A 15,482-nucleotide genomic window follows, 5' to 3' on the forward strand; every position below is an offset into this window, starting at 1 on the left:
TTACAAATGCCTGGTGTTCATTAAATAATACTTGATACTATGACAGTTTAATAAGCTAATTCATGTGGAATTGTTTTATTTAGGCTTTTTAATAATTTGAGAGGATAAAAATCTTTAAATAATTTATACCATTTTAAGAATAGCTTTAAATGTTATGTTTGGCAGGAAATGTAGAAATATTTCTTAAAATGTCTTCATGCCTATTGACTAGGAATGAGAATCGCTACTTTTCTACTTTTTCTACCTTATTTTCCCGACAAGGCAGAAATATTTGAAAGCGGATCTAACTCTAATGTCAAACGCAGCTTTGTGAGGAGTCAGATGGAGAAAAGGAATTAAAAGTCAAAAGGTATAACCTGAGACTCCAACCTTGAGAACGTGTTCCTGGCATAATGCATGATGCTGTCAAAGTCATATCTTTCTCCAAGGGAGTTCACCTCTCCAGGCTCCATCTTCAGAAAATTGTACTCTTGACCTAAGAATCAGGGATAAGTAAATTGCAGAAGGCTTTTAACTGAAATAAAAGAGAATCATCAAAAACCGATCTTGGTGGTTGTATTTCCACACCAACTCCAGGGTGAAATCAGATGCAAAGATCATGATTTCACTCTAGTATTGTATAGAAAGAGCAATATTGGATTGGATAACAAAGCTAATTGTTATTTGACAACAAAGTTAATTTCTGCAAAAGCATACTCTTTCATCATTTCATAATATTTGTTTCTTTAAAATGCACTGCTTATTTAGTGACTGGACAAAATGTTATGCTTTATTTAATGAATTCTGAACCTTTCTCTTTTGACTATATTTGCTTACATCCAGAAAAATTATCTATTTGCTTTAGATGCTTCCTAAGAAACACTATGGAAAGATATAAAAACAATTTTTACTGTAAACCCAACTTTACAGGCTTTAACTAAAGATAAAACATTAAGATAAAATATTTTATCTTTTATCTTTTAGCTGCACTAAAGATAAAACACTAAAGAAAAATCACTAAAGATAAAACAGGAACAAATATACTATCTTCAAAAAAGAAAAGTTCCCCTTGAAAAGGAGGTTCTACTTTGAGAGATTTTTTAAATTAAAAAAATGTTTTAGTACTTAATTTTATTTCTTTTACATCTGTTATTTTAATTTCTTAAAATCTTTACTTTTAAAAGATTTCTCTACTGCTGTTTATACCATATAGCAACATTATTTCTTGAAATAAAAAAAATTTGAGACAAATATACAGGTTTACTTCTGTTGCTCCAAAACCAAAGAATTTCTCCTAATAAAAGGTTAGGTCTCATTGAGCCATTTTCATAATTTAAGCCACCAAAGATGTGCACATTATATCATAGATGTGATTTAAAAAGCTTTGAAATATCAGAATATAAGAGAAAGCTAATGAGATTCATATCTGGAGCTCCAACCAAAACATACAAATCATATGGTTCGTATGACTAGGTTTTTATGCTAACTTCCATTTTTCTACTAAATATAAAAATATTACATCAATAAAAAGTTTCCAAAAGCTACCAAGCCATTGAGTAATGCCATAAAGTATATCTTCTCTACATGTGACAATGAAACATAGTAAATACTCATTTGAACATTAAGGATGTAAAAATCAACTCAGAGTTACAGAGCTCAAGACCAAGACAAAAATTCACATAATAAATACTTTTAAATTTATTCATCAGCCAGTATAGTGAAATATGTGTCCCATGAATCTCTAATATATCTGAAACACAAATATTCTCAAGAAGCATGGTGATTTCTCTTTAATAGAAGCAATTATTAAAATGTAAGAACATACATGTGTAAATACTGAATAGTTTAGTGTGAAAAGCTAAAAGTGCAAATAAGATTCAAATTGGATAATTGATAATGTGATATAGGAAGAAAAGGCCTAAAGGAGTAGGGAAAGTGGGGTGAAGAGTAGGGGAAAGGAAAGAAGAGAAAAGAAAAAATATGAGAAAAGAAAAAAAATGGAAACAAAGTCTTTGTAAATAGGGAAAGGTGGAGGGGGTGAAGGGAGGGAAGGCAGGGGAATGGGGAAAAAATAAGAACCAATATACGTCATGTAAAGGTACAAGATGCCAATGATGAATGTAACTGTACTACATACCTGAAAGGAATAAACGTAAAGAGAAAAAAAAACTTGTCTTCATAACGAATTTTCAGCATATAATCACACATCTCATTCTAAGTGGAGATTTTTTTTAAAAAAGCTATGACCAAATTTTCAGCTACTGACCGATAAGACTTCAATGTGAAATAGGAAAAAAGGGCTAAAGGTGTATGGAAAGTGGGAAGGATAGGGGAAAGGTAATAAGGGAAAAGAAAAAAAATATGAGAAAATGAAAAAATGGAAATAAAAGGAGGGTTATGGGGAAAAAATGAGAACCAAGACCTGTCAGGTAAAGGTATAAGATCCCAATGTTGAATGTAACTGTACTGTATACCTAAAAAGTACCAATAAACTCAATGAGGGGAAAAAAAAAGACTTCAATATAAAGCACACTATGTGAACAAATTCTCTAATTAAAGCACTCTCTAATTTAAAAATTTGTTTCATAAAATTTTCTGAAAGTAACACACTTTCTGCAAAGGCAGTAATGCATTTTAGGCCCTATAACTATCATTTACACATATGACACAGAGCTTTACACTAGGTAAAATGAACACGAACACACATAGTCCAAAAAAAAAAAAGAAAGAAAGAAAAGAAAACTAGACTTGCTTCAAGGAAGAAGGGAAGACAAACAGAGATATAGACAACCAGGGTGAAACATGCTTCACAATAAAAATTTTAAGAATAACAAGCTTCTGTGTTGAAGGCGTATTCTAACAGAGCTTGAAGTAATCCAATCTTCGTGCCAATTTCTTAACAAATTCACCTATTTTGTATACAAATTTGAATCCAAAGCTTGTGTTTACTAGACATTGCTCTTATGTAACATCTGATCTTATATCTCTGAATCAGGGTAAGTCATGTACAGATTCTCTATAATCTAATCTGTCTTGGTAATTACCAGTTGCAATTCTACTTACAATTTACCAAGTTGTTGTAGTGAGGTGAGGGGCTTTTATAGCCTAGAAATTTTACGACTCTTCTTTCTATCCTGAAATCTCCAGTTCACCTCTAAATTTGGTTTGTTGTGACATCTCCCTTCACTTGCCAACTCACATTTAGCATACTTTTGCTTGGTTCTCTGCAGTATTCTCAACATACAAATTTTGTATTTCTATGTAAATGTGCAGCTACACAAAGCTTTGCATTTTTCAGGATATTATCAAGTCATGTCATGAATTTTGTGACAGTATCTCCAAAATCTAACCCTCCAAAACCTTCAGTAAAGAACTGGTACTAAGTATGAGGTGTGAGCAAAACATATTTTTATATTTTGTTTAATATTTTATTTAAAAATAAAAATGGCTATATCAAATGGCACATTACCATAAATACTCCTTTATCTTTAACTGCCAGTATCTTTAACTGCCTTATCCTAGCTACTGAAATATGTTGATTGAATTAAAAAGGTTTACCTCTCATCGACATTTTGACTTTGAGAAAAAGCCAGAAGTTTCATATTATCAGATTTGGTTAAAAAAGCGGATAAGTACACACCATAATGTTTTTATTTCACAGAAATGGTCATACATATTGGAAATTGATTCCGAATATTGACCTCACCATGAAAAGACACTCATAAAACTTCATAAGACTTCCAGAACCACTTTGAAAAGTGGCAAGAATGATTGAATAAATGAGTTTAAAGTGAGGGATTGTATTTAGAGGGGGATTAATAGCAGTATGTCTTCCACTGTAATAATATTTATATTTACCATCCTATTTGTTCATACCTCATCTATGAATAATGATGAGGTGAATACTAGTGGCTATACAGAATTCAATATTTGGAACTTAAAATTAGCAGAGTTCAAAAAAAATAAGAATACATTTGTACTTTCCTTATTCTTAAATTCATATTACCTTACAAGAAAACTCCAAACCTTTTTTTGGCAATTAAAATGTACTGATGTTTATCAATGTGAAAATGAATACATTTTGCAGTGAAGCAATTATCACCCATCAAGCTGTCAGAGAAAATTAGATTTTAATTATGAATTATATTTCAGCTACTGAAAACATGATCCAATTTTAGGGCAATAAAGTTTAGGAGGAAAATCTCAAAAGAAAACTAGACTATCCTGAAAATGACTCACTTTACTGGAATTTTCACCAGAAACTGTACCTGATAAGACACAGATTGCTATGTTTGTAGTGCATGACATGACAAGTCCTGAGAACTTTTAAAAATCCCTATAAGTTCTAGAACTACAATAAGCATGAAAAATGCTTAAATTTTTAAAATGACTTAATGACATTAGTTCATGATGCCGCAGATCACATCCATTCTTGGAAAGTACAAGTTTAGAAATAAAGCAAATCTTAACAAGAGAGGAAAGCCTAGACTTTACATGGTATCACTCAGCGTCTAGGAAACAATTTAAAGTATAAAACCAGCAAGGACAAGTTTTAGTCAAACACATGTTGATTCTGCCAAATCAAAGTAAGTTTACATTTTTGAGGCAATAATGGTAGTTTGCACATATACAATTCAAAGACATTTAGTCTGCCTTAAACTCAACACATGGAGAGGCCTCTCACCTGGCTGGATGTTTTCCCTTATGATAGTCACATGGTTGTCACGATCTGGTCGTGTATGCTCGTGCCAAAAGCCTATCACATGGCCCAGTTCATGAACAACAATTCCAAACTTGTCACAGTTCTTTCCAATAGAGATGGCCTGGGGTCCATTTCCCCTCCGACCTACATAGGAGCAGCATCTGTAATGAAGTAGAAAGTGGAGATGGTGGTGGAAAGTGTGCCCTGGATAACTTATAATACTGTGATAATTTGTGTAAATAATGGTGAGGAACTGGATAGTCTAATAGTCAGAGGCAGAACAGCCTTCTGTTTGTAAATATAGGTTTTTTCTACAATCCTTCGAGTTTATACATAATAAATGTTTTTAAAGAATTAACTGAAATGCTAATGTAATTGATCCATACATTAGGAGGCCTGAAATCATTTTAGAAATATTTAGAAAATAAATTAAAAATAATTATGATAATAGTCTTTAATGTGCTCTACAGTGGGCCCTTTGTATCCATGGTAACTTATATTATCAGTGTGGTTATCTGGTAACATCCAATATTAATTTATATTTAAAGCAAAGTTTAGTTTTCATCTTTTTAGCAAAAATAGAATTAAATTTATTTATGAAATATCTTTATTAATCAAAATAAAATTTATTTTTCTACCCCTGAAGGATTTGTAACAGGAGAAAATTTTTGAAAGAGATTTAAAATTTCCTTTCAGTATTCCCTAGTCTTAAAGGTGAATTACCTAAGGCAAATAGTTAACCAGAGCTAGAGACCGACCACTGATGTCTCCCCCAAGTTCATGTGTTAAAAGTTAATCTGTGACGTGATAGTAATTGGAAGTGAGGCATTGGCAGTTCACTAGGTCATGAGGGCAGAGCCCTGTGCATGGAATCAATGCCCTTATGAAAGAAACCTGAGAGAGTTCCCTTGAACCCTTCCACCATGGAAGATCACAAGAGCAAGTTCATCTGGGAACAAGGAAATGGGGCCCCATCACACCCTGAATCTGTACAGCCAGTCTCCAGAACTGTGAGATTTATACTTCTCTTGTTCGTACAGTGGTACTGTGTTACAACATCCAGAATGGACTAGGATAAATAATGAAGAAAAACCGACAGCTAGTAATAGTGCAGACAATTATTGGATTTTTGTGACTTGTAGCAATTGTTCAGGTTAATATCTGAGTGTTATTTTTCTTATTTCACATTTTTACAATAGAATATGAAATATCCACGAATATTTTCCCACAAATTTCATCAGTTTATTGATATGTATACATGTTAAATGATACTTTTCTACCCAAAATAGTTGTGTGCATATATGCTCATTTGTGTGTGACAGTCCAGAAAATTCTTACAAATACAAGGGTGAACACACAAGACACCCATTAATATAAATTTTACATGTTATGATGTGATAGGAGCAACAGTTATAAATACAAATAAGTTGTATCTAAGACTAATAATTAAGGTTCACATAGCCAGGGATTTAGCTCAGTGGTTCTGCTGCCTGCCTTGCAAACACAAGATCCTGAGTTTGATCCCGGGTACAAAAAAAAAAAAAAAGGTTCACAACGTCATAGCTTATCCATGGGACTACCCTCCTAGACAGCAATCAAAGTCACTGAGCCATTTGTTTTAAATATTGCTACACTAGTAGCTAGATGTACACTTTTCCGATTTATTAAATTAAAAGGAAAATGGCAAAAATGAATTGTTCAAGTGATTAAAAAGAATTTCACTATTTAAATTTTCCCAGTAGATTTGACAGTCCTTTTGATTTTACACAAATATAAATCCTTGTGTACACCTCCCACCTCATTCCCAAGCTTTTTCTGTAGGCTTTAAATGCTAATGTATTTCAGCCTATGTTATGCCACCTAGATGAAATAATTTGTATTCATTATTTGTACATATTAATATAATTAATATTCATTATTTATAATATTTGTAAATTCACGTTTATTTATTAGAATGATTAAAGCTTAATAAATGGATCATACAATTGATTTAACTGATGGGAGGACAAAAGTCAGTAAGTGGTTTCCTCTGCCCACAGGTATTTTTTTTTTTAATTTTTAACCTTTTTTTTTTGATACCAGGGATCAAACTCAGGACGTTGTGCTTGCAAGGCAGGTGGTGGAACCACTGTGCTAAATCCTCAGCCCAGTTTTTTAATAATAGTTATAATTCATACCTATGTACTCATTAGATATTCAAATTCTTACTTATTACCTACCCTCTAAGTATTAGAGAAAAATATGTGTTTTGAAAATTTTGGAGAGATTTAAACTGAACTTTTGCTACCTTAAACAAATATTTAACAAAGTGAAATAATCAGATAATTATATACCAAATAAATTTCCCACAGTGTTTCTTTCTTTCTGATTACAATCACAGAAGACTACTTTGCAAAACAAATGCTGGGAGATAGTAAAGCAACTGGTGAATGTATTTAATACCTAAACCACTCATGTTAAAATAATTGAATCCATAGCAATTTCCTATAATAAGATGAGGCTTCACAATAGAAAATGAAAATAAATTTTACTCTGCCTTATACATAAATGTATTATTTTACAATGGTCATGTGAAAGAAAAAAAAATGTGGCACTTTGATTCTTGACCAGGGGGAAAAATGCTAGATATTCAGATTAACTGAATAACAGATTATTTCTAAAATATTAGGTATGGAATGACAGGGAAACATGCAATTTGGAAAAGCACATCTAATTGCATGCAAGCATTGTCTTAACTTCCACTGTAATCCAGGTTTAATGCTATTTTTTTCCATAGAGCTTTTCAATTTTTGTTTCTAATCTGTGTGCTAATGTACAGTTTGGCCATTATGAGATCTATCTTCCCTTTCAAGAGAAACTTTCACCAAATATTGGAAAATCTTGCCCCTCCTTAAATCATAAAGAACAAATCCAAATTTGATATTCTCTATTTCAGCTTTCAGTTGTTAGACCAAAACACATTTGAAACTTTCCTTGAAGTTAATCCATGAAGACTCATAAAATTAGAACTGTTTCTAGTTTTTCATCAGTTGTATTTAAAATCCCCCCAATTAACTAGCTTACTTCTACACTTTTCTCAGAAAGTGACTAAATTGTTTGTTTATTTAATTAGTTTCTATAACAACAGGCCAACAAAACCGTGTCAACATTGAAATATAAGATGCATCAGAACAGAGATCTTCATCTCTTTGGTTCACTGATTGATCAGAAGTATCTAAAGCAGTGTCTCGCATAGATCATGAAATATTTATTAAATAGCCAGCTTGAAAATTCATCTTTTACAACTTCTCCACTTGGAAGAGAAATAAATATCACAATTTAATATGACTCTAATGCAATATTCAACAAACAAACAAACAACAAAAAACCTGTTCCACCTTCTGACCTCCCTATCCAAGTTAACTCCAGTTTCCTCCAGTTAAACTTAGCCTCCTGGTTTCAGTTCAGAGTGATGCCGGTATTTTTACATTATTTTCTCCCACAACAATCAATAGTGTTGGCTCTGCCTCCAATCAATACCCAGAACCCATGTACTTTTTGTGGTCTCTGTTGTTGACAATCTTGTCTAAGCCATGTCTCCTAACTGGTCTTTTTTCTCTTCTTGCCTTCCTAAAGCATGGTTTCCACAGCACCATGATATTTACAAAATGTCAAGTCACATTCTGATGTTCTCAAGTGGCTCCGTAGCTCATTGTGTCAATGCTCAAAAATATCCGTTACCCTTCTCTAGCAGATGATTATACTTTCCTACCTGACTAATGCTGTGTTTTGACATATGGCTTGCTCTGGACAGTGTTACAAAAGCCAAAACTGCTTGTATCATTTCTGGAGAGAATCTTTTAAGAGCCAGCACATGGTGGCCATACTGTCTTCATCCCATCTGCCACAAGAAGAGCTACATTCAAAGAGAGGCTTCTCAGTTAGCCCGGCTGTGAGGGTGAGGGTAGCAGCCCTGAGATACAGCAAAGCAATGCTGCGCCTGTAGTGTAGTAAAGAATAAATGTTTGCTGCTTTATGCTGCTGAGACGGAGGGGCCACAGTTATCATAGCATGAATTTGCTAAGATGACTGAAACAGGCTCTTTAAAGTCTTCATGAAAAATAAGAACAGGCACACGCAAATGTCTTAGCATACAGAACTCATATCTTACAATGATCCCTGAGACTCATCCGAGCTCAACAATATTTTCCTCTCCATTCTGCCTTGAGCATGGGGACGAGCTCTTACCTCAGAATCTATTTCCTGTCTTTCCCCTCTGTGGGGAACTCTGTTACCCCAGACATTCTAATGGCTCTCCCTCCTATCTTTTTCTAGTCTTTGCATAAATGCCACCTGCACACCCCGCCCCAATTTTGCTTTATTTCTCCCTGAGGAGTGTACAGTAAATTTTGTATCTCCACTATGTTTTTCTTTCCTACCTTTTTATCCTAGAACAGAAGCTTTTTGTGTGTACAGGACTTACCTTTTCTGATCACTGCCCTATCTCCAGTCCCTAGAACTCAGTCTGGCCTGTCAGACTCTAGAGCTCAACAGATGTTTCTTTGAAGAGCAGATCTCAGAGGGCAGATGGACACAGATGCCAGTAGGAGGCAAAGCTTCTAAGTTACTGGCTGTGGGGTACACAGTGAGGGGCAAACATTCTCTTCCAGAGAATGATCCCTCAGCCTGGCTCTCCAGTTTTTCCACTGGTACCACTGCAGAAATTATCTAATAATCTCTCAATTAATTATTATTCTTGCTTCAATTAGTTCATCTTTGTTGTGAGTAAATAAGAATCTGGGCTAGCAAGCCTCCTCTGTCTAACAACAACCTCCTTCTGTACAAGATGATATTCCCAAAACTTACAACATAAGTGACACAAAACAGAAATTCAACAAATATAAAATAAAGACTGTTATCTTAATCAGAATAACCAAATAGACCAAAGTTAAATTCCATTAGTATCACAAAATCTAGAAAACACTTAAATGGTTTGCACAATCTGTTTTGTTAGTTTGTTTTTCATAGCCATTAAAGGTTAGTAGACACAAAGAAAAGTTATTGTTTAAGAAACTAAGAGAATGAAGACAGGTAGTGAAAATGCGGAATATTAAATATAAGTTTATGTGACAGACTAAGATAATGAATTCAGTTACATAAATCTCTCACATAGAAAGAATATTATAACCTCTGTTATAAAAAAGATCTCACATTTTGCTGACACCAATTAACTTTTGTAATAAGTAAATACCACTTATCATAATACCTATAAGGCATAATCACAAAATACAGCAAACGTTTCAATTAAAAAATACACTGCTGCAAAAAGACACACTGCCATTAATTCCACTCAAAATACTTCGCTTGAAATATGCTTATCCCATTATGTGGACACTTCCTGCAGCAGTTTTGAAAGTCCTTTTCAGGGAATTTATGGCAGCTTTGATTTACTGAATTGATTCAAACATACTTACGGAAATTGTTTTCAAATGAAAACCTTATCCACATTCATTCACCAGATATGTTACAATGGAACTTGTGACTCTTTCCTGAAGTGAAAATGGCCATAGAAGATGGATATTTTGAAAGGATTCTAGGCATTTAAGCAGCTACAACAGAGTAACTAAAGATATTCATGGAAAGGATTTCTAGAAGGTCAGAAAGGGGCCAGAATGATGGACTGTGTTTGAAGCAAGGTGAAGTATTTTGAGGATGATTAATGGCAATGAATCTGTGATTGTAATAACTTTTAAAAATTAATTATCCACTGTATATTTTGATCACACCTTGCATGATTTTAGTTGAAACCAAGTATTTTGTGCAACATCAACTTCTAAACCCTTTAATACTTGAATTTTTAGTAGTTTAACGGAATCATTTTTATAACAAAGTGATAAAAAAAATTGTTTCATAAATTGTGGCCAGTATTGATACTTCCAAGTGAAATTTAGAATTTACAAAATAATTGGAATGAATAGTAGGCCAATGATCAATTTCCATACAAAGAAATATCCTATTTCTGAAAAAAAAAAAGTTCAGGACAAATTTCAAGCTGTGAAAAGAGTTCCTAAGACAAATCACCAAAGTTCAATGTTGGTACTCTAAAAGTCACAAAAATATGTCCGTATTAATTCTCAGAATTTTGATTTCAGAAGTGCAGCTACAGATTAAAGCATATTTTGGTCCAGCAGTATTTTCATTCTTCACATTGCTAAATTATTGAACTATTTGTTCTAAAAGACTTCTTCAAATTATTAAATAATTTAAATATTAAAGACAAATTCTTACATTCTCTTGGTGTTTGTGAGGATTATACAGAATATACTTAGATAATGTTTAAACTATTCTTTCATGATCACATGAAGTAGAGCAGCATGTAAGTATCATGAAGGATATGGAGGTATTTTCCTGCCCTAATCATTAACGAAGAAAGGCATTTGAACAAGCTGAGGTAATATAACTGTTAAGAGAATACAGAATAATAAAGAATAAGTGTTTTAGATGTATTTGCTTTACAAAATATAAGAATGGGAAAGAAAAGGCATTGATCTAAATATATTATGTATTTAGAAATATTTAAATTAAGCTATATCTATTCCATTTAGAGAATCAGAAAGAAGGAAGGACAGTCAAAACTTGAACCTTTTAAATATTAAACAGATACAAAGAAGCAGGAGACACTTCAAATGTAACCAAAACTTATCCAGCCAAAATTAGAGTAATTTAGAAGAAAACACTGCTTAATTATTAAAGATTGCTTAATAATAATTTATGGCATTATCCAAAAATATCTAGAAAGACATTGATATATAACCTTTTGGAATGTCACTCAGGTACAGCCAACATTGAAATGCCTTACTTTTTCGGTTTAATTATCTTCTAGGAAAATGTACTAAAAAAATGATGACATAGACCTCACTCTAGGACTAGTGAAATGTTATGTTTCCTGAATAAGTACATATCATTAGAGCAAGAACTGTTCTCCCAAAAATTAAACTTTTATTTTGACTTTTCTACATGCAGTATAAGGTATCCAATAGCAATAACACATTGCAGAAAATTCATCACTCTGGAAGAATTTCAGCTAATAAATATAAATTATTTTTAAAAAGAAAGCACTAGAAAAAATGACCATTTTGTAAAGATGACAATATTTACAATAAAGGGACATGACTGCCACCACTTGTATCCAGTGGTCCACTGCTAATACACATAAAGTGACAGGTCCCGCCTCCTTATGTGAAGCCCTATAAAGTAGACAGCACAGTAGGAAGCCTGTCAAATATTCTTAAGGAAAAAAAGCTAGATTTAATCAAAGCTTTATTTATAAATTCCAATTAATTGGAAATTCAAGGGAGAGGAGTTGGATAACTTCAATCATGAAAAGTCTTTTCAAGTATGCGACATTGCTTGGAGAGCTGTTATTACTGTATCATGGTTGGATTATGGGATTTACAGAGAGATATATGGAGCAAAAGCAGCTGGAAATGGATGTTGCAGTAAGTTCATTGCATTCCTTAAATGTCACACCAAAGAACTTGGATTTAATTCCCAGTCCTGACTTTCCCAAATAGGCCTGGGATATTGATATACCCTCCTCACTTTTAAAAGGATGGGATGAGTGTCCTTCCTTGTTAGGTAATTAAGAAACATATTCAACTAAACTGAATATTAATAATGGTCACTGGAACACTGCTACAGAAATACCTATTCAAACATAGCACAGCATTTTCACAATTTTCCGAACCTTTTTTAATTTTTCAGAAAATGTCTGTTATCCTATAAGATGGAAATTTGGAAAACACCACTGCAGGGGAGAACACCGAAGAGTCTCGGAAAGTGTGGGATGTGGATGTAAGGAGCATGTTTAGAATTGTAGTGGCAGCACCTTGATGAGTGAGGCAAGGGGTGCAGGTGGATGGAATAGCTCAGTTGTGAGATGCTAAAGACATGAGCGGATCAGACCACCGATGTGGGATGGGGGTGGAAACAAAACGACCTAGTGAATACCAGTACCAGAAATTTACTGTGTAGATTTTATAGCGAGCCAAACAGAATCACTAGGTATAAATACTGACGTTCTAACTCAACAGAGAGAGATGTAAGCAATCACTGTTGCAAGAGAAAGTAGCTTTGGTAGTGGAGGAGCACATCTGTGATAGAGTTGCAATTTCTGTGATCATGGGACAGATGTGTCTAATACATACCATTTTCCTATACAAAAGTAACACTTTCTTATCACTCAAGTGTTATGCAAATATTAAGAAATGAATCCTACCTACTGCTCTTGAGTTTTTTCCTTGTAAACTTTCTGAAAACATCCCCTGGTTCTACTCACCCACAAGGTCTATAGGTGAACACAATGTAACTCTCTTCATCACTTCTTTCAATGAAGGTCACGCATGTGTGCTTTTCCCAGTGTCTCATGGCCTGCTTGAACATGGCTCGCTGGCTGCCTGGAAAAATTACATGACTTTAATGAGTGCTCAACAGGACAGTGCTGGCTCCTCCACCCGAGCCTGGCAGGACAGGTCAGAATGCCACAGCCATCATCAGCCAAACAAGACGAGTTTATAGCACCACCAATGAGTCATTGTTAAGAAGTGACGCTCACTTTATAATCAGAAGGTTAAAGCTCACTCTCTCTCCAAATATGTATGTACAAGGCTCCATAAAGGGTGTATACATTCTTCCTGTTATATGAAAGAAATGAGCTTCCAGATTTAATGGCCACATTTGAAAGTCAGTTGAAAAACCATAAGAGTACTTTAGACTCTTAGAGCACAAGACTAAAAATATTTTCTCAAGCTCAAAGAAATTCTAAACTAGTAACCTATGTTTATGAAGTATTTTTATGAAGTTTGATTGAATATTATGTTTTCTGTTAATATTCTATACAAATACAAACTTCTTCTGTATGATAGCTTTCATTTCATTATGAAAACACACTCTGGGAATATCTTACCAGTAAAATTGCCTCCTATAACATAAGGAATAACACCTCCAGGCCATATTCTTTCCGTTCTTGATGTAGCAGCTCTGGGAACTCGATTTTTCTCATTTTGCCCTGAGAATTTTTGAGGTACTTTTCCCTTAACTGTGCTGTTTTGCTGCAAGCCTGTAGTGACATTTAAAACATTCTGTGAAACAGAAGTCTTTGGTCAGGGAGTCATTTACCTCTTAAAGGACAAAAGTTGAAATGTTTTATTTACATATTTGTGTAAATATGCCCAAAGTTAAGAAAAAATGCACTAAAGAAAAACCTTTCAGTTACATTATATACTTGAGGAAAGCATTAAAATATTGAAGTATTTCATGTCAAAATACTATTTCAGAATGATCTGTAAATGAATTTTGATGAATTTTCATATAACAACCTATAGGAGATGGAAGTCAGACAGGGTATAAGCCATAGAAAAAAATTGTTCTGTATTTTCTATTTTACCAACTCACCACCACTTCACCCACAGACCATAAAATAGTGTTTAATAAAGTTCTACAGTATTCCACACTCTCCTTATTTCAGCTAAATCGTAACCCTTTAAGTCAGGATTGATATACTGTAGTAGAACCTACTATTAGGAACAGCATATTATATATAGGTAGGTTTAAAAATAACACAAAGACAGATGTAATCTCAGCCACCTGGTCCCCTGAAGTTTCCTCTGGATACCTCTCAGGGGGTTCCTCAGAGATCGCACACCACAGGAACAGATTAGCATAAAATTCAGTCTGCCCTGGAGGGGCTTCCAAATCCAGAGTCCTTTACTACTTTTTGCGACCTTCCATATTTATTGCTATTGTTTTCTTTTTCATGAATTTACATGATTATTCCTTCTTATTCATCTTTCACTGTGGCTACAAACATTCTCTAGGTAATAAATGCTTTAACATAACCACTATTGAATGTGTAGGCTCTATGCCTGTGTCTCAACAAGTCTATCTTGTCAATGTCCTAGAGCAGTTTTTTTTATTAAGGTAAACTATTCTTTAAAAGCCTGAACTTTAAAGAATTTAATTATAATCCATAAATTTAAAGAATCAGGATATGAACAATGGATAGAGGATTTTAAAAAAAATTTAAATATCCACATGGTGGTTAATAAATTCAATACTATGAACATTAACTAATTATAAAACCAAAGTCAGTGTTCTGAATGCTTTAATGGTAAAAATATTGATTATTTTTATCTAAAAAAATCAGTCTGTCAATTTACTATAAGTGGACCTTATATTATTTCAAAAGAAATAGTTATGATAAATAGTTATGACTAAAATTGCTTTATAAAAATAACTTCATGAGATATCCATTTAACTGGAAAGGGGTATCAACAATGAAGTAAATATATAATACATTTTTAAGGAGGAGGAGACTAAAATAAGTTAAAGGAGTAGTTCAAATTGTCCCAGATTAAGTTCTAAAAATCTTACATCAGATATAGGCTAATCAAATAAAAATGAGTAAATGTCTTTCTCAGCATAAAGCCTCTACATCATATGATACTGGTACATGTATTTTTTAAAACACTACACTGCTATGAGTACAATATTTACTGTACATCAAGTCAAGCAGCTACAACTTTAAACATTGATATACCAGAGCCGAGTCTTCTTATCCTGTCTATAAGTTGATAGAGGGCCCCTCGTCTCTTTGCTAGACCATGGTCTCCAAGTCCACCTTGAAGAATAGGAAAAAAATAAGTAAGTTAAACTCAAATGTTCCTAAAAGTTCTAGCAAATAAACAATAGTAATATGCTACAGTGATTTCTCTTTGGACATCGTTTTTAGGTGGTCATAGAATTAGGAATGTCCATGAATCTT

The 15,482-nt window shown here is 33.5% G+C and overlaps 1 protein-coding gene across 1 annotated transcript in view; it reads right to left on the bottom strand.

Annotated features, from left to right (window-relative positions):
* Window positions 1-15,482, bottom strand: part of Tll1 (tolloid like 1) — a 205,632-nt gene that overhangs the window by 95,193 nt on the left and 94,957 nt on the right. Inside the window, exons 3-7 of the mRNA XM_010629860.3 lie at window positions 15,258-15,338; window positions 13,626-13,778; window positions 12,999-13,116; window positions 4,664-4,842; window positions 370-475 (exon numbers count right to left, since the gene is read on the bottom strand). Of these exons, the coding sequence (XP_010628162.1) occupies window positions 370-475; window positions 4,664-4,842; window positions 12,999-13,116; window positions 13,626-13,778; window positions 15,258-15,338 (637 nt within the window). The remainder of the gene's footprint in view (window positions 1-369; window positions 476-4,663; window positions 4,843-12,998; window positions 13,117-13,625; window positions 13,779-15,257; window positions 15,339-15,482) is intronic.

The sequence above is a fragment of the Fukomys damarensis genome, unplaced genomic scaffold, assembly GCF_012274545.1.
Source record: "Fukomys damarensis isolate Sample0158 unplaced genomic scaffold, DMR_v1.0_HiC HiC_scaffold_18, whole genome shotgun sequence".
NCBI classification, from domain to species: domain Eukaryota; kingdom Metazoa; phylum Chordata; class Mammalia; order Rodentia; family Bathyergidae; genus Fukomys; species Fukomys damarensis.